At 38.3% G+C, this 26,227-nt stretch overlaps 1 protein-coding gene across 1 annotated transcript in view; it reads left to right on the top strand.

The window, feature by feature from the left end:
- Positions 1-1,033: 1,033 nt before the first annotated feature.
- Positions 1,034-26,227, top strand: part of LOC150091060 (oxidoreductase NAD-binding domain-containing protein 1-like) — a 117,631-nt gene continuing 92,437 nt past the window's right edge. Inside the window, exon 1 of the mRNA XM_090381493.1 lies at positions 1,034-1,351. Coding sequence (XP_090237619.1) covers positions 1,281-1,351 — 71 coding nt within the window. The 5' untranslated portion in view covers positions 1,034-1,280. The remainder of the gene's footprint in view (positions 1,352-26,227) is intronic.

Genomic DNA, 26,227 nt, shown 5'->3' on the forward strand with positions numbered 1-26,227 from the left:
TCACTCTTACGAAAGCAAAAGCCATTCCCTTTAGCCTTGATGGTAGTTACATCTTTAAGTAATTCCCATAATTGAACTATGATGCTACTAAAACACTGACTGAAATCGATAAAATGCTTTTATTAAACAAAAAATATAAAAATAAAATAAAAATACACATACTGACAGTATGTGTATTTTTATATGGCATTTTATTCTTGTTATATTGTTATATAACAAGAATAAAATGCCATATAATATACGCTAAAAAGATGTTTAAAATCACTAAAAACCACTAAAACTGGAGCTTTCGGCAGCAGTGGCCGCCTTCATCAGCAATAATGGTTGCAGGTTATCCGACAATCTATGTATGTACACATATATTTGTACGCCCCGACAGGTCCGCGACTCGAACTATGACACCTGCGCACGGTACATTTCTCGTGCTTTGGAACCGGAAATGGGACAAACCACTCTAAACCGTTCGTCTCTCGTTAGGATAAGGGCTTCAAAAAGTGGATGAATGCGACAGCCCTTATCCCTATCAAGACTATAGTGTTCAGACAAACATATCCTTAATCTCTCTCTGCCATTTCCGGTTCCTAAAGCCATGCGCTCTATCCATATAAGCTTTTGGAACGGGAAATGGCTAGAGAGGATGCCAAGTGCGTCGTATGTAATTAAATATTAGCAAACTGTTCTTTGGCTCCAGCTAAACTTGTTTCGTAAATATGTTGTGAGATGAAAAGTGTTCAGTGACTAAAAAGGTTTGGGAAACTTTTTTTAAAGGTTTCCCAACCCTTTTTAGTGTTATTGTTCCGTTCTCCATTGGCGCTGTAGGATATTGCTTATTTTGCCTATTCAGTATGGCAAAATACAGTAAGTTTTCCTTAAAACTCGGGTGTCCAGCAATCCTAGTCTAGTAGCATTTTGGGATTAGGTTAAACTGCGAGTTAGCATTTTCGGTCGCTAGGGGTGTTAATAGTGTGATGTTTGACTGTTGTGATGGAAATATAGAGGGATGAGATCGTAATTTTTTTTTTGCCATACTCCGTGTTGTTAACGATTATGCTATTTTCCTGTGGCCTTGTATGTTATTTTAATTTAAGGAAAAGTTAAACGAAGTTAATTGCGTAGGATATGAGTGATATTTAAAGAATGCTACTTATCATGTTTTGAAGAATGCAGTGGACAATGTGTATGAGGTTGTGCTTAGGTATAATCTTTGCCACCATGCCAGTGAAATGAATAATTAATATTTGTTGGTGGTTAAGGAAAAGAAAACAGCAGCAGGGAAAAACATGCTCTTTCATAAGAAATTGGCATTTCGGCCATTTGTCATATTTAGTAAACTCTTGGACCGTTCGTTTAGGTAAGCTTTCGAAAATATGATTGGGACTTGGGGGCCCTAAGAAAAGTTAAGTTTTTCGATTCTCACTTTTCTGTATAAATATGAAAATCTGGTACATCAGACAAATTTTTTGTCCCCTCAAAGCTTTTTGTTTTTTTCAACGTGTGGAGGCCCCAAGCACACGAATTGCGGTCGGTGAGAAGACACTCATCTCACTAATTGTAATAGGTAACACTACCACTCATCTCACTAATTGTAATAGGTAAGTTTTAGACTTTTAATTTGAGGGATACAATGCTAAAGGAATCAAAAGCGGTCCATGGCTGAAAAAATGTTTGTGTGATACTGCCCTAGGCCAAAGAATGCAGAGGCACCTCAGAATATGGATTTATAGATTTCCTCACAAATGCAAACAGTGAGCCATGGCTTGTGTCTAAATTTGGCACTGAGTTTATCATTGGTATTGCTAAGTATAATAAAGTTTAGTATAAATTTTTCCAAGGAGGGAAGCTTATACTGTACCCAGTCTTTTGTACCAACTTAGTCCTTATATAATACATGAGAACTAAGCTCTGCCACTCATTTGGAGAGATCTAGGTTTGATTGCTAGATCTCCACTGAAGAGACCTAGTCCACTTCAGTGGAGTGTTAGCTGTGTGTGGAAGGTCTTTTTTTTTTTGTTTTACTATTGATTTGTTTACTCAGTTATATGAGATAATTAGTAATAAAGAGAAGTGCCCTCAAACCTCTGATACCCACTTACGCTACCTGACTGCATGCGTCAGGTATCTAAATCAGAATTTTCCAGTATCTAAATCAGAATTTTCCTGGTACAGAGGGCGTTGTGATTTCCCTCAGTCCTGATAGAACCTAATTATGTTGGCAAGCCCGTGTCTGAGGCTATGAATAATTACAAACAATTATAATACCTTTGAAACAACTTTAATATATGTCATAATATATACAAGTACCCTATAATACATATTATAAATTTCATAAGTATAATATCTACAATTTCTTCTCAAAGTGAAGACAGTTCAAACACTATACCAGCAGATTCTAATCTGGTTTTAATATTGGGTTTACCTTCTCTTTGTGAACAACATAGGCATACTTTAACAATTCCACTATTTATTCTTGCCCTATAACATCACAGGTTAGGCTACCTTACCTAATATACATATAATTCATTCTGACATTATGGGAATCTTCTACTCTTGAAGCCATTTCAGTTCAGTTTAATACAAAATCCACTTATTCTATTTCTAAATACCCTTAAGATATTGGCTAGATGTGTGTAACAAGCTGTGATCTACTTTAATTTCTACCTTCGGTACAAAATACATTCTATAAGTGTCAGGTTTCTTAATTTATGTAAAATTTCCCTTTTATAAAGTATTAACTGTCTCTGCTCTCCCTAATGTTTGTCGCAACTTTACCTGATCCTTTTAATTAACACAAATTCATCGGGTTATGCTCAGATGCCTGACATAACCGTCTTCTTTTGTGTAAACCTGGCTTTAATCGTTTCTCTTAACATCTCATTCACTTAAGCACTCAATCTATTACTCAGGGATACAAGAGCTTTAATATATGCATATATATATATAACCATAAAAGTACCTTAGTTCTAGTACATTCACTTATGCTGTCTTACAATTTCCATTTTCGCTGCCACACTCCTTTTTTTTCTATACTGCCCAATTTCAGGCCCACACACGTGTGTGTATATATATATACATGTCCCGGAATTTACTTTATGGCTTATATAGCATGAAAGTAACAGTCCACTTACTGTATTTCTATCTTGCTATTTCCTTGTCCTAAGTTAGTGTTTCCATTGGGTATTCACTTCTGCTGCTTCCACCTTTCCAAAGAACCTCTGGTGATTGACAGTTATTTCATCTAAGAGATGGCCTTCATTTCAGTTTAGTAGGCTGTACTGCTGGCAGATTGTGGTAGACAAATAAGGGCTGGCTCCTCACTTCTCCCATAGATTCGACCTCTCCATAGGGATATCTCTTTACTTGTTGATTCTTTCTCACTGTAAGGCACATGATCATCTTAACTTTACACTCACTAACATTATTTTCTTTTACTTCTCTCACATCACCGATCTTGTTCCGACCTACACTCAAGACTACGACTTTGATTGTGCTCCAACATCTCTGTCTCACCCTCTCTCTTTTTCCCCCAAAATCACATGCTAATTTCTCTCTCATCTATTCATTCGTCATTCCTCGCCTGATCTCTTCCACCAATCACGTCAAATTCCTTTTTCTTAAATTTTATTTCCTGCCTATTTTCTTAATAAGAATAGCGTGTTCTTTATTACTATTTCTTATTGTTTTTAAATTTCCTTCCCTACAACCCTCCCAGAGAATCGCTTACAGTTAGCCCTCTTCCACAATTTGTCATGGGCTTTCACTGATTCGGTGTGACCACTAAGCCTTTCCTGTTGCTTGGTTTATGCCAGCCTCCTTACTTGCTCTTATTTCTGGTGTGGTGTCCCTTTGTCAATTTTAAGTGAACCTTTTAGTCACCATTATCTATGCCCAAGCTCTTAATTGCCCCTTTTGTCACTTAGAACACTTAAATTTATACTAACATTTTCGTTGATGCTAAATTAAACCTTCTTTAATTACACTTTCACTCGCCGAGACTCAAATACACCTGACCATGTAAGATCCACTCTTACATAGCCAATCTTAAGCTGGGAGAGTAGTTTTCTTCCCATATCTTATTCAGTGTGCACAATGTGAAAATTGGCCCAGAACATGCATTTTTTACAGACAAAAACATGTGCAGATATAAGCACGTGCACACACTTTTCCTTACTTTGATTTCTGATAATTTGTCCATTCCACTTAATTTATTGAGGAATAACATTCCTGGCTTATTTTGGAAAATGACTGTCGCTACCTTAAAACCCCTCATACTTTGGATCTTCAACTTGTCTCTCAGGCAGGGGAAGTATCCTAAGCACTTTAAACAGGTCAATATAGTTCCATTTTTCAAGAAAGGTGATAAAAACGTTGCAACTGATTACATATCGTTGCAAAACAGTCTGGCTAAACTCTTCGACACAGCAGCACACAAACATCTCTTCAAATTCTTCAGGCCTTTTATTGATTAGAACCAACATGGTTTCTGCAGTGGCAAGTCTGTAGTCACAAACATTCTTCCTTTCTTGCAATATACCTCTGAAGTTCTTGATAACTACCTTCAAGTTGATGCAGTCCACACGGATATATCTAAAGCATTTTATAAAGTACTGCACGAACAACTTCTGGAAAAACTTAAGCTATATGGTATCTGTGCCCTTTGCTCTCATGCCTATGCAGCTATATTATGCTCGTTCCTTGAGCGTTATCATTAATCAAGTGAACTCGTTGGACGTTTTATACCACTAAGTAGAGTACCTCAAGAATCTCCCTTAGGTCCTTTACTTTTCATTGTTTTCATAAATGATCTTCCTTTTTTCATCTGCACCTCCAATATTCAAGTTTCTCTCTATGCAGATGATCTTAAGATCTACTCAGCAGTGAAGGAGATAACTGTTTCTAAACAGCTTTAATGCACCCTCAATAAATTCTCTCAGTGGCTATCTCTGAATGAATTGTCTGCTAACCCCTCAAAGTGCAAAGTAATCTCTTTCTCATCCTGCAGATCTACACAACTAATAAATACGGAGTACACTATTAACTCTGCGATCATTGAAAGGTGTGACCAAGTTAACGACTTGGGAATTCTCTTCTTCAGCAGTGCGAAATTTGATGCCCATGTCCTTAAAATCACCAGCAAAGCATTCAAAGCACTGGAATTTATCAAACGGAACACCTACAAGTTCAAAAACTACAGATATGCTGTCATCCTTTATAAAACTATAGTTCTCCCAATCCTTGAATTCAGCTCACCCATCTGGAATCCTCACACGAAAACTTTAATTAAGAAAATTGAAGCAGTCCAAAAAAATTGTCTATTAACCTTACGTTCCGCAATCCTCTGTTTTATCACAGTGTACTATGCATCGCTGTGTGATTACTTTCATCTGAGGCCTCTGTGTAGTAGAAGAGTTATTGCTGACATCACCCTTCTAGACAAAGTAATCACTGGAACTTATGAAGCATCTGATATCTTTAGCAAAATCAACTTCGATGCTCCTTGTAGCCAAGTCAGTAACCTTACACCGTTTCGCCTTGACTATGCCACCACAGACTTTAAAGTTCAGTCCACTGAACAGAATCAACAAATGACTCTCTCATCTTTGACAACTTCCAATCACTGATGAGCTCCATCCACAAGTACGCCTGTTCCCTTGAACTACAAAATGACTAGCTCTCATTTGTTTATGTAGTTTACTATTATTATTTGTTTTATTATTTTTCTATTCTCTAACTAATTAATTTATTATTTGTTTTACCAGTAACTTAACTTAATGCAATCCGCTTTTGTACACATGATTTTAATTTTTAAATCTATATCAATTTATCTTCCTGTTGGATTTCATATAATTGTTAATCATATTAATGTTATCAAGCGTGCTCAACCCTTGAATGGGTTGAGCACACTGAATTCTGATGGGATCCTTCCACTTGTTCAGATTATGAACCTAGGGGGGCATAAATTCAAATTAAGAAAAGACAGATGTAGAATAGATGTGCTGAAATTTGCCTTTAGCCAGCGAGTGGTTAATTGCTGGAACAAACTTCCATCTGTCGTTGTGGAAGTTGTTAGGTTAAATAAATTTAAGGAGGAACTGGACAGGCATTTGGAGGGAATGGTGTGATTTTTTTGGCTGATGCTGCATAAGTCATACACTTGCTTTCTTGCATCACATGCCACTAATACTACTAATTGTGTTCATTGTTCTGCTCTCAGATATACCGTTAATGGTCACCTGTTGTGTATCTTGTTGTTAATAAATAAAATTTGCACTATCTACTTCTATAACTAAGCAGACTTTATTCCAACGATGAATTACCCACTGGCTGAAGACAAATTACTACATGTCTGTGCTGTCTGTCTTTTGCTTACCATTAATAACTTGGATGTCATTCCTCACCTTCCTCTTCCTGATTATTATGTGGGCTGACTTTGAATTGTTTGGTTGGAATCTAGCTGATTGTAATTGTCAATTAGCTGTTGAATTGGTATGCAGATTTCATTATCAGTTGCTTGAATTTGTTTTGAAAAGTGAAGAATTTTAGATCATCAGCATAGGAACTGAAGCTTGGATTTATTGCAAGGAATAGTTCTAGTAGAACTTCAAAGAGAGTGATCAGTATCATCCCACAATGGGGCATACCTCTCATTGTACAGATGGTTTTCTGGTGAGATATATTAGTATAATTAACTTTCTCTGCTGTAACAGCAGAGAAAGTTAGTTATACTCCAGGGTGCTGACTACTGGATATGATGGTTAGCATTAGTGGAGGCATTTGATGCAAGAAAGCAAGCTTATGCAGCATCAGCCAAAAAAAAAAAATAAAAATAAATAAATAAAAAATAACCACTTCCACTTCACCCCTCTGTTCGTTCGAAATACCTGTCCAGCTGAGCCTTAAACTTATTTAGGCTATCAACTTCCATGACAAGGGATGGAAGTCTGTTCCACCAACCAACCACCCGCTGGCTAAAGGCAAATTTCCTCACGTCTATCGTACATCTGTCCTTCCTCAATTTGAATTTATGCCCTCTCAGGTGATTATTCTGAGCAAGAGGAAGAATCCCATCAGCATTGAGCATGCTCAAATCATTCAAGGCTTTATACACCTCTATCAGATCACCTCGCTGGTGCCTAGTCTCCAGACACTGTAATTTTTTAAAACTTAAGCCTTTCTTCGTAAGAGCACCCCTTTGTTCTATTCACTAATCTTGTTGCCCTTCTCTGTACTCATTCCAGCATCTCTACATCCTTCTTGAAATGAGGCCTCCAGACCTGTATACAGTACTCTAGGTGTGGCCTGACCATTGCCTTATACAATGGAATAATCACCTCCTTATCCCTGCTGGAAAAATTCCTGTATATTATTGACAATACTCCATGGGCTACTCTTGCAGCCCGTCTGCACTGCTCAGAGAACTTCATATCTTCCTGCACAACCACCCCCAGGTCCCTTTCATTCTCTACCACTGTCAGTGTAGTACCACAGAGTTGATACGTTGCTCTGGGGTTGCTGTTTCCCATATGTAGTACTTTACATTTGTCAATGTTAAACTTCGTTTGCCACCTCTCAGCCCATCTGCTCAACCTTTCCAGATCCTGTTGCAGTAGCATAGTGTCAGCAGTGTCCTTGACAACCCTGCCAACCTTTGTATGGTCTGCAAACTTGGACATTAAGCTTGATATACCATCATCAATATCATTTATAAATACAGAAAACAATAATGGACCCAATACTGAACTCTGAGGGACTCCACTAATAACATTAGTCCACGATGAGCAGTGTCCATTGATCACCACTCTGTCTTCTCCCCCTCAACCACCCCTTTATTCATAGCAGCAATTTGCCTCCAATGCCACACTGCTCCAATTTGTGCGGCAGTCTTCCATGTGCAACAGTATCAAAAGCCTTTCTAAGATCCAAGTATATAATATCAAAGTTATTCCCTGCATCCAGTTCTTTTGTGACTGCATCATAGTATCCAATCAAATTGGTCAGGCAAGACTTCCCCTTAACAAAACCATGCTGTGTCTGAGCTATAACTGTGGTTTGAAGTATTCTCTTAAGACATACTGTGCTGCCAGTTTATTAGGTACACCTACCTAGTAGCGTGTTGAGCCTCCTTTAGCCTTCGAAACAGCCTGAATTTGTCTAGGCATGGATTGAACATGATGCTGAAAATGTTGTGCAGGAATGGAGTACCATGTGGACATGAGTCTGTCACGCAGTTCCTTGAGATTCAACAGAGGTGTAGGCTTGCAGCAAACAGCCCTTTCCAACTCATCCCAAAGACGTTCAATAGGACTGAGATCCAATGACTGAGTCGGCCACTGCAGCAAAGAAAAGGCATTGTCATGTTCCTGGAACCATTCCATAGTGATTCGGGCTTTGTGCACGCGCATTATCTTGCTGGAAGTAACCATCTGACTGAGGATAAACTGTCAACATGAATGGATGCACTTGGTCAGTAACGATGTTTAGGTACGATGTGGCATTCAGACGTGAATCTATGGGTATCTATGGGTATCCAATGTGTGCCAAGAAAGCACTCCCCACACCATAACATGTGGGTAAAGTGCCTGCCTGGCAACCCAAAGGTCGCGTGTTCGAATCCCGCCTCAGGCTTGGATCAAAGTACTGCAAAAACCTTGGGCAGTGCATTATTGCCACAGAAGCTGATGCGCCAACAACTACAAAAAAAAAAAAAAAAAACACCATAACATTGCCCCCACCACCTTGCACAGTAGTCGTCGGGACATGACGGGTCCGTGGATTCATGTTGTTTTCGCCAAATTCTGAGCCTTCCATCAACATGATGCATCAGGAACTTCAACTCTTCAGACCAAGCAACTGTTTTCCAATCCTTGATAGTCCAGTGCTGGTGTTGCTGTGCCCACAGGAGACGTGCTCTCTTGTTCTTCATCGATAACAAAGGTACACGATGTGGCTGTTGTAGCCCATTCGCGACAAAGTGCGACTAGTGGTCCGTTGTGATATTTTGTTCTGTGCGCCAAGGTTGTATTCTGACGTGAAGTGCAACATTGTGGCCCGTCTGTTTGCTTGCACAATTTAGCCATCCTCCTCTGACCTCTCTCATCAACAAGCAATTTTCTTCCGCAGGAGTGCCATTGAGAGGATGTTTTCTGTTTGTTGCACCATTCTCGATACACCCTTGAAACTGTGGTATGTGAAAAGTTCAGGAGAACTGCTGTTTCAGAGATGCTTTGTCCAGCATGTCTTGCACTTACTACCATGCCATGTTCGAAGTCCGTTAGAACACTCCTTTTCTCCATTCTTGCTGCAGTTTGTACGCTTAACTGATACTAGAAAGGTTGTTCTGCTGCATTTATATCCACAACTGTGGTCATGTGACTTGCAACATTGTGGGACAAACCATTTGTGTGCACAGCAGGGGTGTACCTAATAAAGTGGCAGCACAGTGTATATAAGAGTAGGAATGGAGACATTACCATTAGAGCAGATTTAATGTTGGAAAAGATATCTAGTTGAGCTCTGCCGTTTAAGGGTTTTGTGCTCTAAATAGGGAATCCACAAGATTTGAGATCATGGACCTGTGCTGCAGGACATTGTGGAAGTACAGTTGCTGCTGAGAAAAACAGTATTGAATAATTTCTGGATGAATAAATTTTTCAGACATTTTCAATAAGGAGCTTCCCATGAAGATTGGACAGAAGACATTATGAATCTTGGTTTCCAATTTTGGGGACTGGTTTAATGTAATAAGATCTCCAGAGTTTCAAGTATGATACCTATCTTCCAGCTGTTTATGGATACCCAGTATCTATAAGCATCTGGAAGCCATCTAGTCTGATTGTAATCCTATTGGGCAGGTTGTTTATCACATCTATTAGCCGTTGTTTAGATATTGTTGTATCTTCAGAACATTCATAGTTTCCTGAGCTCCACTAGGCAGGGTTGTAGATGTGATGGTTGCTTCATGATATGTGGGCCACCCATCAAATAGCTTTTCTTCCATGATAAAGTGATCATTGCAATTCAAGAATTTGCTCAGTAATTCTTACTTGTTTAGATGCAGTGATTATCGCTATACTTCCCAACTGTTCAGCTAGGGATTGAGTTGTTTTTTTTATGATAAAGCTAAATTATTCCAGTTAATGGAAAAGAGATGATTTATATCAGGTTTTGAGAATTTAATAGAGAATATTAGTTCAGAGTGGGAATCCAAATTGCAATTTACAATTAGCTTTCTTGATGCTATTGGAATAGAAAAGACACAGGGTGAAATGGGTGAGATCTGATAATGATGACACAGATGATAGGATCTGACAAAAATGAAAGAGTTGGGTAGGTTATTAGCATTGGAAAAGTTGTGGAAAACAACATCTGAATCATGACCTGCCCTCATCAGCAGTGTAATATGCCTTGTGAAGTCCAAAGAATTCAGGATTTAGTTAAATTTTGCAGAGTTGTTGAAATACCTAAAATACCTATATAAAAAAAAAAAAAAAAAATTCTGTTTATACTCCAGCACGACAACCAAGTCAGTGGAGTTTACAATAAATCGTCAATACATATATTTATCGTATTTAGTAATCACGGGTATGAACCCCGAGCCGCTCAAGGAACGCGTACAATGCACTCTCGCTCCTGACCACTGGGCTACGTCAGGCCAATATCATTAATAAATATCAAAAACTTTAAGAGGCTGGTGTCAAACTCTGTGTGGATCCCCCCCCCCAACTTATAATATTAGTCAATGAAGAACAGTAGCCATTTATGACTACTCTTTGTTTCCTACTACTGAACCTTCCCTTTGCACTATTATAATAATTATTCCAATGTCATATTGATCCAGTTTACTTAACAGTAATTTATTTTTGAGACAGGCTCACTTTTATGTAACATTGATTTCGTATGCATTACTATGCTATTGTCAATGTTGTATTTCTGATATGGATGGTATGTAGACTGCTGACACATAAGGGAGTGGAAGGTTATTTTTACAACATTGGATTTCATAAAAGGAAATTGGCTAAGGTAAAGAAAGCCAACATGAGAACGATGAGAAACGTCGGGTAACTTATGTGGAAAATTAGTTTCCCAACACCGGACTCTAGCGCTGCTTGCTCAGTAAACGGACGGTAGGTGTTATTGGTCTAGAGCCGAAATCGAGAAGGATATATTGATTGACAGGTGGGCGTGGCAAACGATGAAATGATTGGTGGTGGGCGCAACAGAGGACAAGCTACTGTGTAGTCATTGGTTGGCATTATAATGTGTATTTATGAGTAAAGAACGGTAAACAGGTAATAGTAGCGATGAATCTTTTAAAGATGGAAGAAATTTGTAAGGAAAATAAAATGTTGGTTGATTTTTTGATGAAAACTAAATTAATAAAAGCTATGTTCTGTTCATTTTTATGTTCTTCATTATGTTTTTTTCTCATTAAAAGCAGATTTGTGGAGTTCATGAGTGTTTTTACTATACTGTTGATTTAGGTTTGGTTACGAAAAAAGGAAAAGGTTTCTTTATTTTTCGTTATATTTCATAACCTGACCTTAAATGGTAGGTTAGGAAATAATAGAAACAATTTCCTTATATTTAGTGACCTAACTTTAAATGTTGGGTTAGAAAATAATATAAGAAAAGAGATTCTATATATGTATGTATAGTGAATAGGTGTTGATTGACGTTATGATACGCCGACCGGGCTAGCCAGGTGGGTAAAGTGCCTGCCTGGCAACCCAATGGTTGTGGGTTCGAATCCCGCCTCGGGCTTGGATCAGGGTAAAATGCAAAAGCTTTGGGAGGTGCATTATGGCCACAGAAGCCAATGTGCCAACAACTAAAAAAAAAAAAAAAAAAACGTTATAATATGTGTGTATCCACACAAGTGTCTTTAAAATTAAAAGTACATTAATAAAAAAATAATATATTGTTAATAAACAATTTATGCGCTAGTCCACATGATTCTAAAGATAAAATGTTAGGTTACCCCTCCATTTTGGGAGGGGGTAGAAGCTCTCATGGGATTCAAATGGAGGTAACCTGACCTTTTTTCACCATTAGGGCATATTGAACAAGAAAATAAAAAAAATGTATTTTTTTTATGAATGTATTTCTAAATATGACTGTGATTCTAAAGAAAAAAGGATAGTTTACCCCCTCCACTTCGGGAGGAGTACAAGCTCCCATGGGATTCAAGTGGAGGTAACCTGACCTTTTTTCACCATTGTGGAAAGCGTTCATTAGGGCAAGTTACCATTAGTGCTTCTGAGTGCTACTAAAATGATACCCAATATTATTGTGTGTTGCATTCACGCACCAATCAGCACATTGTTTGCCACGCCTACCTGTCAGTCAATGTATTGTTCTTGACTTTGCTCCAGACCGATAACACCTACCGTCTGTTTAACGAGTGAGCAGCGCTAGGGTGCCATGTCGGGGAAACTAATTTTCCGTGTAAGTTATCCGACGTTTCTCGTTGTTCTCATGTTGGCTTTCTTTACCTTCTCCAGGAAATTTTATGAATTTTTATTAATATCTGACTTTATTAAAAGTCAGAATATGTTAGGAATACTGTTTGATATTAATATAATCAATAAGTTTGTCACCAACAGGTAGCCCTCGTTTTTCACCAGTCTGATTTACGCTGATTTGCAATAGCACTGGTCACTTACCACAAGGCCATTTTTATTTATTTATTTTTTTGCAATTTTTTTTTATAAATTGAAAGTTTAAAATCATCAGACAATTTATCAGCATTGTACTGTACTATGTATAAATGCACTGTTCATGCGATCAAGAACAATCTGAGCCAGTTAGCATGTCCGTATCATTGCAAAACAGCGGGCAAGAAAGCTTCCCTCGTTCAAAGTAGCCTCTCATGAATGCAGTGGTAAAGGTCCACGTAGTGAAGCATTCAGTTGGTTTTTGTTTACGTCATTTACACGTATTGTAAATTTATTATGCTAACATTTTTTATTAATTGTGCTATTAATAAAATAAATAATAATTAATAATAGTGATTGCTGTGTGCCATTTTTGCCAATAGTTTTATAAAGTTTTTAATTTAATAGAATAAAGAGACACCATGTCTGGTAAAAGAAATTCAACGAATCCTAGTGCAAATGAAAGCATGAAAAAGGCACGTCAATCTATCACATTGGAAAATAAGATGGAGGTTATTCGGAGAATGGAAGCTGAAAGCTGCCCTGATGTGTGTAGCGCTATGAATATGCTTCCATCAACTATTACTACAGTTATGAAGAATGCTGATAAAATAAAACAATCGATGCAAAGTGCTACCAGAGTAAGTGCTACACAAGTTAGTTACAACATAAGTAAGCTTTTAGAAAAAATGGAGCAATTGCTGACACTTTGGGTTGATGATTTGAACCAAAAAAGGATTTTTTTTATTAAAATTTTATTATAAAATCACAGGTTTTGGTCACCATAATTAAAATTTCTGGTGCCTGGAACCTAACCCTGTGGTTTCTCATTGAATCTGTGATATAATGGGTTCCATTTGCACCTGTCCTCCCCAGGAACCTAATCCCAGTGTAAATTGAAGGCCACCTGTATTCATTATGCTTACTGATATTTATTGATCTAGCTTGTATAACTTGTAACATGTATGACTCTGAGAATACTATAAAGAGAAGTAAAAATGTGAAAAAAAATAGTTTTATGAATGACAGAGTTAAAAGGAATGGTGAAAGATGTGATGGGCAACTATAGACTAGTGAATTTGATTTCAGCAGTTGGAAATTATCATAAAGTCTGGGGTTAAAGACAATACAAAGCCATCTGGATAGGAATAGTATCTTTAATGGTCACAGCATGGATTCACGAAGGGGGAGACTTGGCTGACTAATCTTGACTTCTGTAAAGCTTTGGTACATTTCTCCACGAAAGGCTGTTATATAAACTGGAGAAAATTGGTATTAATGGCAAGATTACTCAAATGGACATACCACAGAGTGAACCACTGTAGCAAGTGGATTCCCCTCGGGATCACTATTACAGCAGGCCCTCGTTATAATGTGGTTCACTTTACACTGATTCACTATAACGCTATTCTTATATTATAACTTGTATCTGACTATAACACTGTCACAAATCCCTATAATGCTCTTTTACAGATTGCATTTTTGGCATATTTAACAAAATCGTTTCATTTGAAGGAGTTGATAGCTTGAAAATTAATAGCAAAACAGCATTAAAATGTTTCCCATGCCGACTTGAGAAATTTTCCCATGCTCAGTGAAATTTTCTCGCATGCTAATTTAATTGCAGTACAGTGACTTGTTACGTAGTTCTGAGATCAAAATTTAAAAAAATAATCAAGTATATTGCTTGTAATATTTGCGTTATATGCATTTATCCAAAGTCTAGTCATCACTCAGTACAGTATTAGACATTGTGCGTAACGGACAGTTTACTCAAACATCGTATCATAATTAATGCAACCAACACAGTTACATTTCCGAAGAGTTAATAATGGCGGATAAGAATGAAAAAGCAACAAAGTCTGGATGCAGTATGAATACTACAAATGTAAGAAAAAGACTGAATTTGAAAATTAAATGAGAGAGAGAGAGAGATTAGCCTATATGATGATTTGAAGAAAACTCACCTAAAAAAAAAAAAAAAAAAATGTGGAACCATTTAAAACTAGTAAGGGCTGGTTGAATAAATTTAAAATCCACCGAGAAGCTGCAAGTGCAGATCAAGGAGCCGAAACTTTCAAAAAAAGAACTTGTTAAAATTATTGAAGAGTGGCGTTATGTGTTATACTTCTCAACAAGTTTTTAACATAAATGAAGCAGGACTTTTTTGGAAACGAATGCCTAAAAGAATTTTCATATTGAAAGAAGAATAAAACAAAGCGACGAAGGATCGGATGACTTTATTGTTGGGTGGTAACACTGCAGGGGATTTAAAATTAAAACCCCTTTCAGTTTACCAGGAAGAGGGCCAAAGTACAACCCAAAATCGACACATTTTTCATGATTAAATTCATCAATTAAATTAAATCAATTAAATTTATGATTTTAATTGGAATTTTAAGTTTAATTTTGTTACGCAAGTAGTTACCACATAATTATATACTTATATTACAGAATATTTTATATGTACAAATATTTGAATATTAAATATTCTGACCGACATTTGTGCATCTTTTCACTACTGTTTGTTATTGATTAGGAAACATCCTATGGCACCCACCCCAACTCACAAATACATATGTTATCTTATGGGAATTCAGCGCTTGCTTAGCACGGATTCACTTAGTGCTCTGTTTTTCCGGAATGAATTATCAGTGTTAAGCGGGGGGTCACCTGTGTAGTCACTTGATATTTTGATGTGCAAAGAAAATATACTATGTCTATACTAAAAACAAATTCTCATTATGTTATTAATTTGAATCATTTTTTTTCTGGTCTGCAGACTAATTATTTTTTTTTTAATTATTTTTTTTATACTGAAGGTAAATGAACAAAATAAAGTTATATTTAAATTTTGCATATGTACTCTGTCCATGAAAATTATATCCATCCTCATGTTTTAGTGATCAGCCCTTCCTCCCCTCCGGTGGGTACATATCGTGGTGAGAAATGGTAAATGTGATATTGCAGGCTCCATGGCATGTTGGCCTTACAAAAGTACTTTGTCGATGTGATAGATGGATTTGATTTGAGAGACTTTGAAAAAGGGATGTTGTTGGGTACCATTTGAAGGGTGGTAGCGTTACAGAAACTGCAGATTTTGTGAGCTACTCATGGAGTGCTGTAGTTAAGGTGTTCCAAGAGTGGACAGAGCAGCAGTTACTGGGCCAGTGGCAGACCCCCCCCCACTCCTCATTAGTGGTTATGATAAACATCATCATCATCATCAGCCATTTTCAATCCACTGCAGGATGAAGGCCTCTCCAGCAACTTTCCAGTTCCTTCTGTTTTGAGCACTGGCCATCCATTTACTACTCGAAAACTCATGAATTTCATCTATCCATCTCCGCCTTTGTCTTCCAGGTTTTCTTCTAGCTCCTCTTGGGTACCATTCTGTTATTTTCTTAGTCCATCTGTCATCATGTCTTCGAGCTATGTGTCCTGCCCAAGACCATTTTAGTTCTTTAGTTTTAATAAGAATGTCCTTTACTTGAGTTTGCTGCCTAATCCATGTGTTTCTCTTCTTATCTAACAGTCTGATTCCCAATATGATTCGTTCCATTCTTCGCTGTGTAGTTCTCAGCGTCTCTTCCATTCTTTTGGTGAGTGCCCAAGTCTCACTTCCATAAGTCATGGTGGGGAGTATACATTGATTCATTATTTTACGTTTCAGACAAACTGGGATATTGCTCTTCAGTATGTGACTATATTTCCTGAATGCTATCCATCCAAAATTTATTCTTCTCTTGACTTCCAGCCATTTATCATTATTACAGCTAATAACTTGTCCCAGATAAGTATATGACTCCACCTTTTCAATTACTGCTCCTTCAATCATTATTTCCCTTTCCGTGGCATACTTGTTCATCATTACTTTTGTTTTAGCCATATTCATCTTTAGTCCAAAATCCTTACTAACTGTGCATAACTGATTAAGATTTTCCTCTAATTCTTTGGGATCGTGGCTTATGACCACAATGTCATCTGCAAATCGTAAATGGTTTAGGTACTCTCCGTTCACATTGACTCCTTTCTGCGACCAGTCTAATCTTCTGAAAGCTTCCTCAAGGGCAGCAGTAAACAGCTTCGGAGATATTATGTCTCCTTGTCGAACTCCTTTCTCGATTTTAAATTTGCTACTGTCTTTGTCTAGTCTAATAAAGGATGTAGCACTCTCATATATTTTCTTCAAAATCATAATATATGGAGTATCTCTGCCTTGTCTTTCCAGTGCCCGAAACATTGCCTTATGCTGTATGGAGTCAAATGCCTTTTCATAATCCACAAATGCCAGGCATAATGGTGTTTTATATTCATTTGCTTTCTCCATTAGCTGTGATATTACGTGAAGGTGATCCATAGTTGAGAATCCTGTCCTAAAGCCAGCTTGCTCTTTCGGTTGATTCTCATCAAGTATTCTTTCTAATCTGTTAGTAATGACCCTTGTGAACAACTTGTAGATATGGGATAACAAGCTAATTGGTCTATAATTTCCAATTTCTGATTTATCTCCTTTCTTATGCAGCAAAACTATGATTGCATTATTCCACTGCTTAGGCATCACACCTTTTCTAATGCACTTTGTGAAGAGCCTTGCCAGTTTTTGTGTTATGTCTCTTCCTCCCAATTTTAACAACTCTACAGTAACTTCATCTTCCCCCGGGGCTTTCCGATTCTTCATTTTCTTCAATGCATGTTCTACCTCATCAGGAAGAATATCGGGTATGTCGTATGTGTTGCTACTTTGCAATCCATCTTCCCCACTGCTGGTATCATTCCCTCGCTCCTTGTATAATTCTCTATAGTAGTCTTCTGCTATTTGAATTATGCCTTCTCTACTGTTTATAAGTACACCATCGCTATTCTTCAGTTTCAGTATCATTTGTCTTTCTGTATTACTGCTCATGGCTGCTGATTTAAATCCTTTGTTTTCCCTTAATGCTTGTTCTACTTTTCTTGTGTTAAATCTTCTTATGTCCTCTCTGAGTCTCTTTCTAATGGCTTTGCATAACTCAGTATACTCAATTTTCTCCCTGTCAGTGTTTTTCTTGCTCTTCATTTGTCGTCTTTGGTTCATCATGACAAGTGTTTCTTGACTAATTTTTTTTTCTTCTTTGGATTTCTGTTTCCCTATAGGTTTCTTGGGCTTTATCACTTTCAGAAAGTTGTAATATTCCTCCTCGATATCTTGGTCCCGAGCAGTCTGCAGAAGCTCAAACTTGTTCTTAAGTTCCAGTACATACTGCTTTTTCTCCTCCTCTGTTATTTCAAAGACCTTTGTATTATTTACTCGAGTCAGTTTTTTCCTTTCCTTTCCTACATCTATATCAAGTGTACATCTTACCATTCTGTGATCACTTCCAACATTTACCTTATTCAGGACGGTAACATCATTCATAATATATCTTCTGTTAGTGAGGATGAAGTCGATTTCATTAGTTGTTAATCCATTTGGACTCTTCCATGTCCACTTTCTGTTCACCCTTTTCTTGAAAAAAGTGTTCATTACTGACATTCCTTGAGATTCTGCAAATTCCACAAGTCTTTCACCTCTTTTATTTCTTTCACCAATTCCAAAATTTCCTATAGTTCCTCTTTCTGAGCTGTTTTGCCTTTTTCCAACCTTAGCATTGAAGTCCCCCATGATAATAGTGTAGTGGGTTTTCTGCTCATCTACAAGACTCTCAATTTCAGTGTACATTTCTTCAACCTCTTCATCATCATGGCTCGATGTTGGTGCATAAATCATTATAATCTTTAGCTTGTACCTCTTAGAAATCTTGAGTATTAGTCTTGACACCCTTGGTGATGTACTTTTGAATTCCAAAATGTTGTTTTTAAAATCTTTATGGACCAGAAACCCAACTCCACCTTCACTCCTTTCACTGTTTCCATTGGTGTACAGCAGATTTCCACTTGATAAACTTATAAGTGATTCATTTCTTCTTCTTGTTTCAGCCAAACCGATGATATTCCAATTCACATTTTCTAATTCCTTTTCCAGTTCTAATATCCTGTCTTCACCGATGAGTGATCGTACGTTATAACAGGCCAAGTTCAATTTCCGTGCATGGCAGCCTGGTCGTACCCAGAGATTCTTAGCACCCTCTGCTTCCACTCTGATCCTCTCGCTGCCGTAAGAGGGAGAGTTAAAGCTGCTGGGTACTGAGGGCCATTTGTATTGTTGTGCTCTCATTGCTGGAGGGTTTGGTCTTTTCCTCTTCACGCTGACCAGGCGTCTTGAAGAGAACCACTCTACACGTTCGTTGCCACCTAAGTGACGTAACAGGGCTTACCATCGAGAAGGTGTGCATGAGTGGATTTTAGGGAGGCAGGCCAACCGGACTTCTCCTAAATCTTCTGTAATAGAGAGATATTGGATCCATCAGTGTTTTAGGCTGAGTGTCTGATAACACACAGGATACCTGTTCCCCTCTAATATGGGACAACCCGGGACAGCCCGGGACTCGGACAAGATGGGACAGCCTATGATAAACATAGGCTGTCCCATCTTGTCCGAGCTAATAGAAAATGGTGGAATGGCTGATCATGGTCTTTAACCAGAGGTATTTCCAAGACCACAATTCAATGAACTCTTCTCTGTGTGCGTTAATGGAGTAGGCACTTGGTCAAGGTACTCATGCTTATATCCACCCATTGCCAGTGATGCCTAAAGTTTGCATCTGAATGTTCATTAGGCCTCTGATGACTAGAAGAAAGTTGCCTTTTCCGATGAATCATGTGTCTTGTTATGCCATGTGAACGGTAGATGGAGGGTATGGTGACAAATTGTAGAGCAGAATCACTTCAATTCCTCTCTGCAGTTTGTCGTTATATGTCAGAGAAATGAATACTTTTGATCTGATTATCAGTAGTGATTCTTCATGCATTAAGAATCTGCAGATAAAGGAACCACTAGGTGGCAGTGATCACAGTGTGCTGATGTGGGATTTACTCAAAGATGTAACTACCATCAGGGGTAAAGGGAAGGGATTTGCTTTCGTAAAGGTGACTACGGTGGTCTGAGAAAGTTTTTAAATTCTATACAGTGGGACTGACTGATGATTTTACCAAATGGGAAGCATTCAAAGAATTAATCTTGGACGCTACTAGGCTTTTCATACCAACTAAAAGTTTTTGTTCAAGGTTTAGGCATAAATCGATGTCAGATGAACTAATGAGACTTATGGCAGAGAAGAAAAACGCATGGAATGCATATAAATTTTCATTTGACACAGAAGCCTATATAAGTTGGTCTGTAATCAAGTCAGAGGAGGTTAGGCAGGAAAAGGTAGATTACTAGAAATCTCTGGCAAAGGGTGCAAAGAAGAACAGCAAAGAGTTCTTTACTTATGTAAACTCTAGAAGGAAGGGGATGAATCAGATTGGTCCACTTGATATCGATGGGTCGACTGTTGATGATCCTGCTTAGGTAACTGACAAACTGAATGAGTATTTTGAATATACATTCACACATGAGGAGTTATTCAGGGAGGGGATGCCAGAAATTTATCAAACTCTGGCAGGGAACTAAATGATTTTGTAATAACTGAGAGCAAAGTGGATGAGAAATTGTTGACATTAAACATAAAAAGAGGCACCTGGGGTGGATGGGATCTATCCAGTTATATTGAAGGAGGCAGCAAAGGAAGTAAGCAAACTCTTAGCCATAATTACGAGAGCTTCCTTGGGCTCAGGTAAGGCTCTCATGGACTGAAGATGTGCAAATATGATCCCAATATACAAAGGAGGATAAAAGGGTAACACAAGTAATTACAGACCTGTTAGTTTAACTTCTGTTCCGGGGAAATTAATGGAGGCACTGGCTAAAGAAGCACTGCAGAATCATCTAGACAAGACTGCAGGTATAGTTCAAACACAGGTTTGTTAAGGGGAAGTCTTGTCTGACCAATTTGATTGGATACTATGATGTGGTCACAAAGGAACTGGATGCAAAAAATAATTTTGATATCATATACTTGGATTTTAGGAAAGCTTTTGATACTGTTGCACTTGGGAGTAGTATGTCATTAAGGGTGAATTGTTGCTATGGATAAAGGGATGGTTGAGTGGGGGAAGACAGAGTGGTAATCAGTTGACCCTGCTCTTTGTGGACTAATGTTATTAGTGCAGTCTCCCAGGTTTCGGTGTTGGGTCCATTGTTGTTTTCTGTATTTATTAATGATATTGATGACCGTATATCAGGCTTAATGTCCAAGTTTATAGTCGATGCAAAGGTTGGCATGGTTGTTAATGACAGTACACTATTTGAACAGCAACCTTTACACTGACGATCTCTCTATTTCTTGCCATTCTCAGAACATGAGATCCATTGAACGGCAATTGCAGATATCCCTGAATGAAGTCTAAAGATGGGTGGTGTGCAATGACTATCATCTGTCATTCCAGAAAACTGTTGCAATCCACTTTTGCAATTACATATAGATCCTGAACTTCAGGTGTCAAACTTTACGATTCTAATGACTAACAACATCATATTCTTAGGATTAATCCTTGATAGGAAGTTAAATTTCTTTGAGCACATTAAATTTGTGCATACTACCTGCCTCAAAAAACTGAACGTACTAAAGGCTTTATCTGCCTTGTCTTGGGGAGCTCATCATTATTATTAGTGGTTTTTTTTGCTGATTCTAGGGTTCCCCCCCCCCATTTGTCACTTTATCATCTTGTGGTGAGGCAAGCACCATCGCCGGCTGTTTGTGTGTAGTGTTGGAATATGTCGTGTGATGGGTTTTTTTTTTTTTTTTTTATGTTATGGTGAGTGGCCGAATTTAGGCAATTTAGCATCCACGGGGTAACAAACATGAATTTGATTACCCCCTGTCTTACATCTCTAGCTGTGCAGAGGCAGGCCAGATTCATCTTTTAGCTCCTGCTGGGTGTCCCCAGAACTGATGGTATAGGGAAGCCCATGGAAATATAGGAAAGGAGAGTGAATGTATAGCAGGGAGAAGATGGGGAAGGAGGGACTGGGGGGAATATAGTGATAGAAAGATGGAGATGATAGTTAGAGGCATCCCCATAGAAGTAGGAAGGAGGAGTTGTTAGTTAAAGTGATAGGGTAGAGCACTAGACAGTAGGTTCAGGAATCCCACCCCTGAGTAGGGGCCAGCAGTGAATACCCCACCCCCAGGTGGTGGTCAGTAGCAAAAATCCCACCCCTCAGTAGGGGTCAGCAGGTAGCAAAGATTCCACCCCAGGTGAGGGTCAGCAACAAAGATCCCACTCTCAGTAGGGATCAGCAGGCAGTAATGCTGCTCTTGTATAGAGCATTGATCAGATCCTGTGTGGATTATGGTTCTCCAATCTATGATTCTGCCTGAAAGAGTACACTACACTGGCTGGATCCTATACATCATAGTGCATTGCATATTGCACTTGGTGCTTTCAGGACACATCCAACCCATAGTTTATATATTGAAGCTCACGAGCCTTCGCTTTGCCTCCGCAGAAAAACACTGCTTCTTAAGTATGCAGCCCAAATTCAAGGTTGCTGGCAGCATCCTATTAAGCCATATCTCTTTCATCGATCACTACAAAATCTATAGAAATAAACCCAGTAAAATAGGACCAGCAATCTTATGCCTTATTGAATTAACACAGAGTTGGAATGTTCCTATTTTCAATAGGCAACAAGCATTGAATTACTCTCAACTAAACTACCTTGGACTCACCCTCCTCAGTTAACCTGCAATACTTATCTTCATAAATGGGGGAAGGATCACCTACTAATAATCAACGTGAAACAACTCCATGCAACCCTTATTCAGAAATATGCCATTTTTTGCCAATATATACTACTTACTTTTGCCAATATATATATGATGGCTCCAAATCACATTCAGTCATTGCAGTATTTCGGCAGTATTTTCTTCTAATATCATTTCGGCTGTCCTTCCACCTGAGTATAGCAGCTTGTCAGCAGAACTGCTTGCAGTAAAATTAGCTCTAGAAAACCTGAATCACTACCCATTTCTAAAATACACAGTATACACAGACCCTCTCAGCTCATTACAGCAATGCAAAACTCCTCCTACAAGGTTCACCCTGTGTTAAATCAAATCGGAAGTCTCCTATTGCAAATTGAAGAACATTGTCAATCAGTGACTTTTTTGCTGAATCCCAGCATATTCGGGGATAAAGGGATACGAGCTCACTGACAAAACTGCTAAAAATCCATTAACTTTTGATTTAACCTCCATCCTGGTTCCAGAATCTGACTACAATCACATCGTATAAACAGCATGTCTTGCACAGTGGAAAGAGCTATGGCACACCCAAACCAATAATAAACCCTACCAGTTGAAACAGGAAACAAAGCTGTGGCACTCTAGCACCAAAACAGTGTGAAGAGAAGAAGTGGTACTTGCATGGGCATGAATAGGACATACGTGTTTGACTCACCTCCATCTACTCACATGAGAGGACTCTCCTCAGTGTCTGCACTGTTCAGCACATTTAACAGTGAAACATATCCTGATTGACTGCCCTTACTATTAACAGGACAGGACATCTGTCTTGTTTTCCCTGACAAATCTGCAAGAACTGATGACCTTAAAACATATTATTGGCAATGATGCAAATATCAATATATCTTTCTCTTATCTGAAAAAAATTGGAATGTATCATAAATCCTAAAAGATCTTCGTAATAAAAATGATGTTGTTACAACTGAATTTTGTTTTTTAACGTTTCCCTAAGAATAGATGCACTATAGCCCCAGCAGTTATGTGCCGTTAAACCTCCATAATAAACAAACTGCAACAGAATCTAGAAAAGTTGAGCAGATTGGTCTGAGAGGTGGCAGCTGAAGTTGCCACATTGACAAATTTTTTTGTCAAAGTTTGACAAAACGATTGACAAACTTTATATTGACAAATGTAAAGTACTGCATATGGGTAGCAGTAACCCCAGAGTAATGTATCAACTGTGTGGTACCACACTCAGAGTGGTAGAGAATGAAAAAGACCTGGTGGTAATTGTGCAGTCATATATCAAGTTTTCTGAGCAGTGCAGTCTGCAAAAGTAGCTCATGTTGTCATATACAGGAATTTTTCTTGCAAGGATAAGGTGATTATCCCTTTGTATAAGGCAATGCTCAGGCTACACCTTGAGTACTGTATACAGGCTGGAGGTCTCATTTTAGGAAGGATATAGAGCTTGAACGAGTACAGAGAAGGGTAACAAGATTGGTGAATGGAACAAAGGGTTGCTCTTACAAAGACCCTGCTGATGCTATTGAGGCAGTGTTAGGTGGGTCAGAAAACTGATAGCTTAGAGGGGGATACAAGGACTAATAGATTAATAGTAGCCACTGGCAGAAGTGAAAGTGATTCTTGCACTGCTATTGGAATGAGCAGCAGCCTAGAAAACAAGATGCAGAGTATTTCAGATACTGCTGGTAGTCATTGCGGTACAAGTAAACATATGGTTTGTGTTAAGGTAGCTAAGAATAGGAACAGGTGCATGTATACTTGCGTGTACACCAATTCTAGGAGTTTGGTAAATAAATTTGATGAATTTGAGGTATTGCTCAAAACATCAAAGGCAGATATTGTCAGGATATCAGAGATGTGGTGTCACACAGATATAAGGAATGCAGAACTCTAATTTGGGGTGAACAATGTGTACAGAAAGGATAGACAGGATAGGAATGGAGTAGGGGTTATGATATTAGTTAAGAAACACATAAAATCCAAGGAAGTGAAGCCAGTTGACATTGCTGGACAGTGCAGTGTTGAGTCAGTTTGGTTTGACACAAGCATTGGGAGATCAAAATTGAGAGTAGGAGTGTGCTATAGGCCTAATGACTCTGATGAGTATAATAAGAAACTGTACAGGGAAATAGTGGGCCAGTAAATCAGAGAGTCTTATAATGGGGGATTTTAATTTCCCAGATATTAACTGGAATTTGTGGGTTGGTCACTCACACATTAGCAAGGCTTTTGTGGATTTATTGGATGATTGTTTTCTACATCAGCATATTCAGGAGGCAACTACATGGAGTAATACTCTTGATCTGATTATCAGTAGTGATTCTTCATACATTAAGAATCTGCAGATAAAGGAACCACTAGGTGGCAGTGATAACAGTGTGCTGAAGTGGGATTTACTCAATTGGTTACAGACCAGCCAGGTAACTACCATCAGGGGTAAAAGGGTTTTTGCTTTCGTAAAGGCGACTACAATGGTCTGAGACAGTATTTAAATTCTATACAGTGGGACTAACTGATGATGTTACCAACAACAAATTCAAAATGGGAAGCATTCAAAGAATTTATCTTGGAAGCTACTAGGCTTTACATACCAGCTAAGAAATATGTTCAAGGTTTAGACATAAATGGATGTCAGATGAACTAATGAGACATATGGCAGAGAAGAAAAAATGCATGGGATACATATTAATTAATGGGTGACATGGAAGCCTATGATAGATATAAGCTGGTCTGTAACCAAGTCACAAAGGAGATTAGGCAGGCAAAGGCAGATTAAGAGAAATCCTTGGCAAAGGATGCAAAGAAAAACAGAAGAGTCCTTTACCTATGTAAACTCTAGAAGGAAAGGGATGAATCAGATTGGTCCACTGGATATTGATGGTTCAACTGTTGGTGATCCTGCTCAGGTGGCTAACAAACTGAGTATTTTGCATCTCCATTCACAAATGAGGAGTTATTCAGGAAGAGGAATGCCAGAGGTGAAGTGAACTCTGGCAGTGAACTAGATGATTTTGTAATAACTGAGAGGAAAGTGGAGGATAAACATAAAAAAGGCACCCATGGTGGATGGGATCTATCCAGTTATATTAAAGGAGGCAGCAAAGGAAGTAAGCAAACCCTTAGCCATAATTATGAGAGCTTTTTGGACTCAGGGGAGGTACGCATAGACTGGAGATGTGCAAATGTAACCCCAATTCATAAAGGAGGATCAAAGGCTGACACAAGTAATTATAACTTCTTCTTATAACTTCCTGTGAGTTAACTTCTGTTCCAGGAAAATTAATGGAGGCACTGGTTAAAGAAGCACTGCAGGATCATCTAGACAAGACTTCAGTTATAGCTTGGACACAGCATGGTTTTTGTTAAGGGGAACTCTTGCCTGACCAATTTGATTGGATACTCTGATGCAGTCCCAAAAGAACTGGATGCAGGGAATAACTTTGATATTATATATTTGGATCTTAGAAAGGATTTTGATACTGTTGCACATGGAAGACTGATGCACAAATTGGAGCAGTGTGGCATTGGAGGCAAATTGCTGCTATGGATAAAGGGATGGTTCAGGGGGAGAAGACGGAGAGTGGTAATCAATGGACACTGCTCATCGTGGACTAATGTTATTAGTGGAGTCCCTCAGGGTTTAGTGTTGGGTCCATTGTTGTTTTCTGTATTTATAAATGATATTGATGATGGTATATCAAGCTTAATGTTCAAGTTTGCAGATGATACAAATGTTAAGGACACTACTGATAGTATGCTGCTGCAACAGGATGTGGAAAGGTTGAGCAGATGGGCTGAAAGGTGGCAAATGAAGTTTAACATTGACAAATGTAAAGTACT

Source organism: Mastigoproctus giganteus, chromosome 1, assembly GCF_048544385.1.
Source record: "Mastigoproctus giganteus isolate SK-2022 chromosome 1, ASM4854438v1, whole genome shotgun sequence".
In the NCBI taxonomy this organism is placed as follows: domain Eukaryota; kingdom Metazoa; phylum Arthropoda; class Arachnida; order Uropygi; family Thelyphonidae; genus Mastigoproctus; species Mastigoproctus giganteus.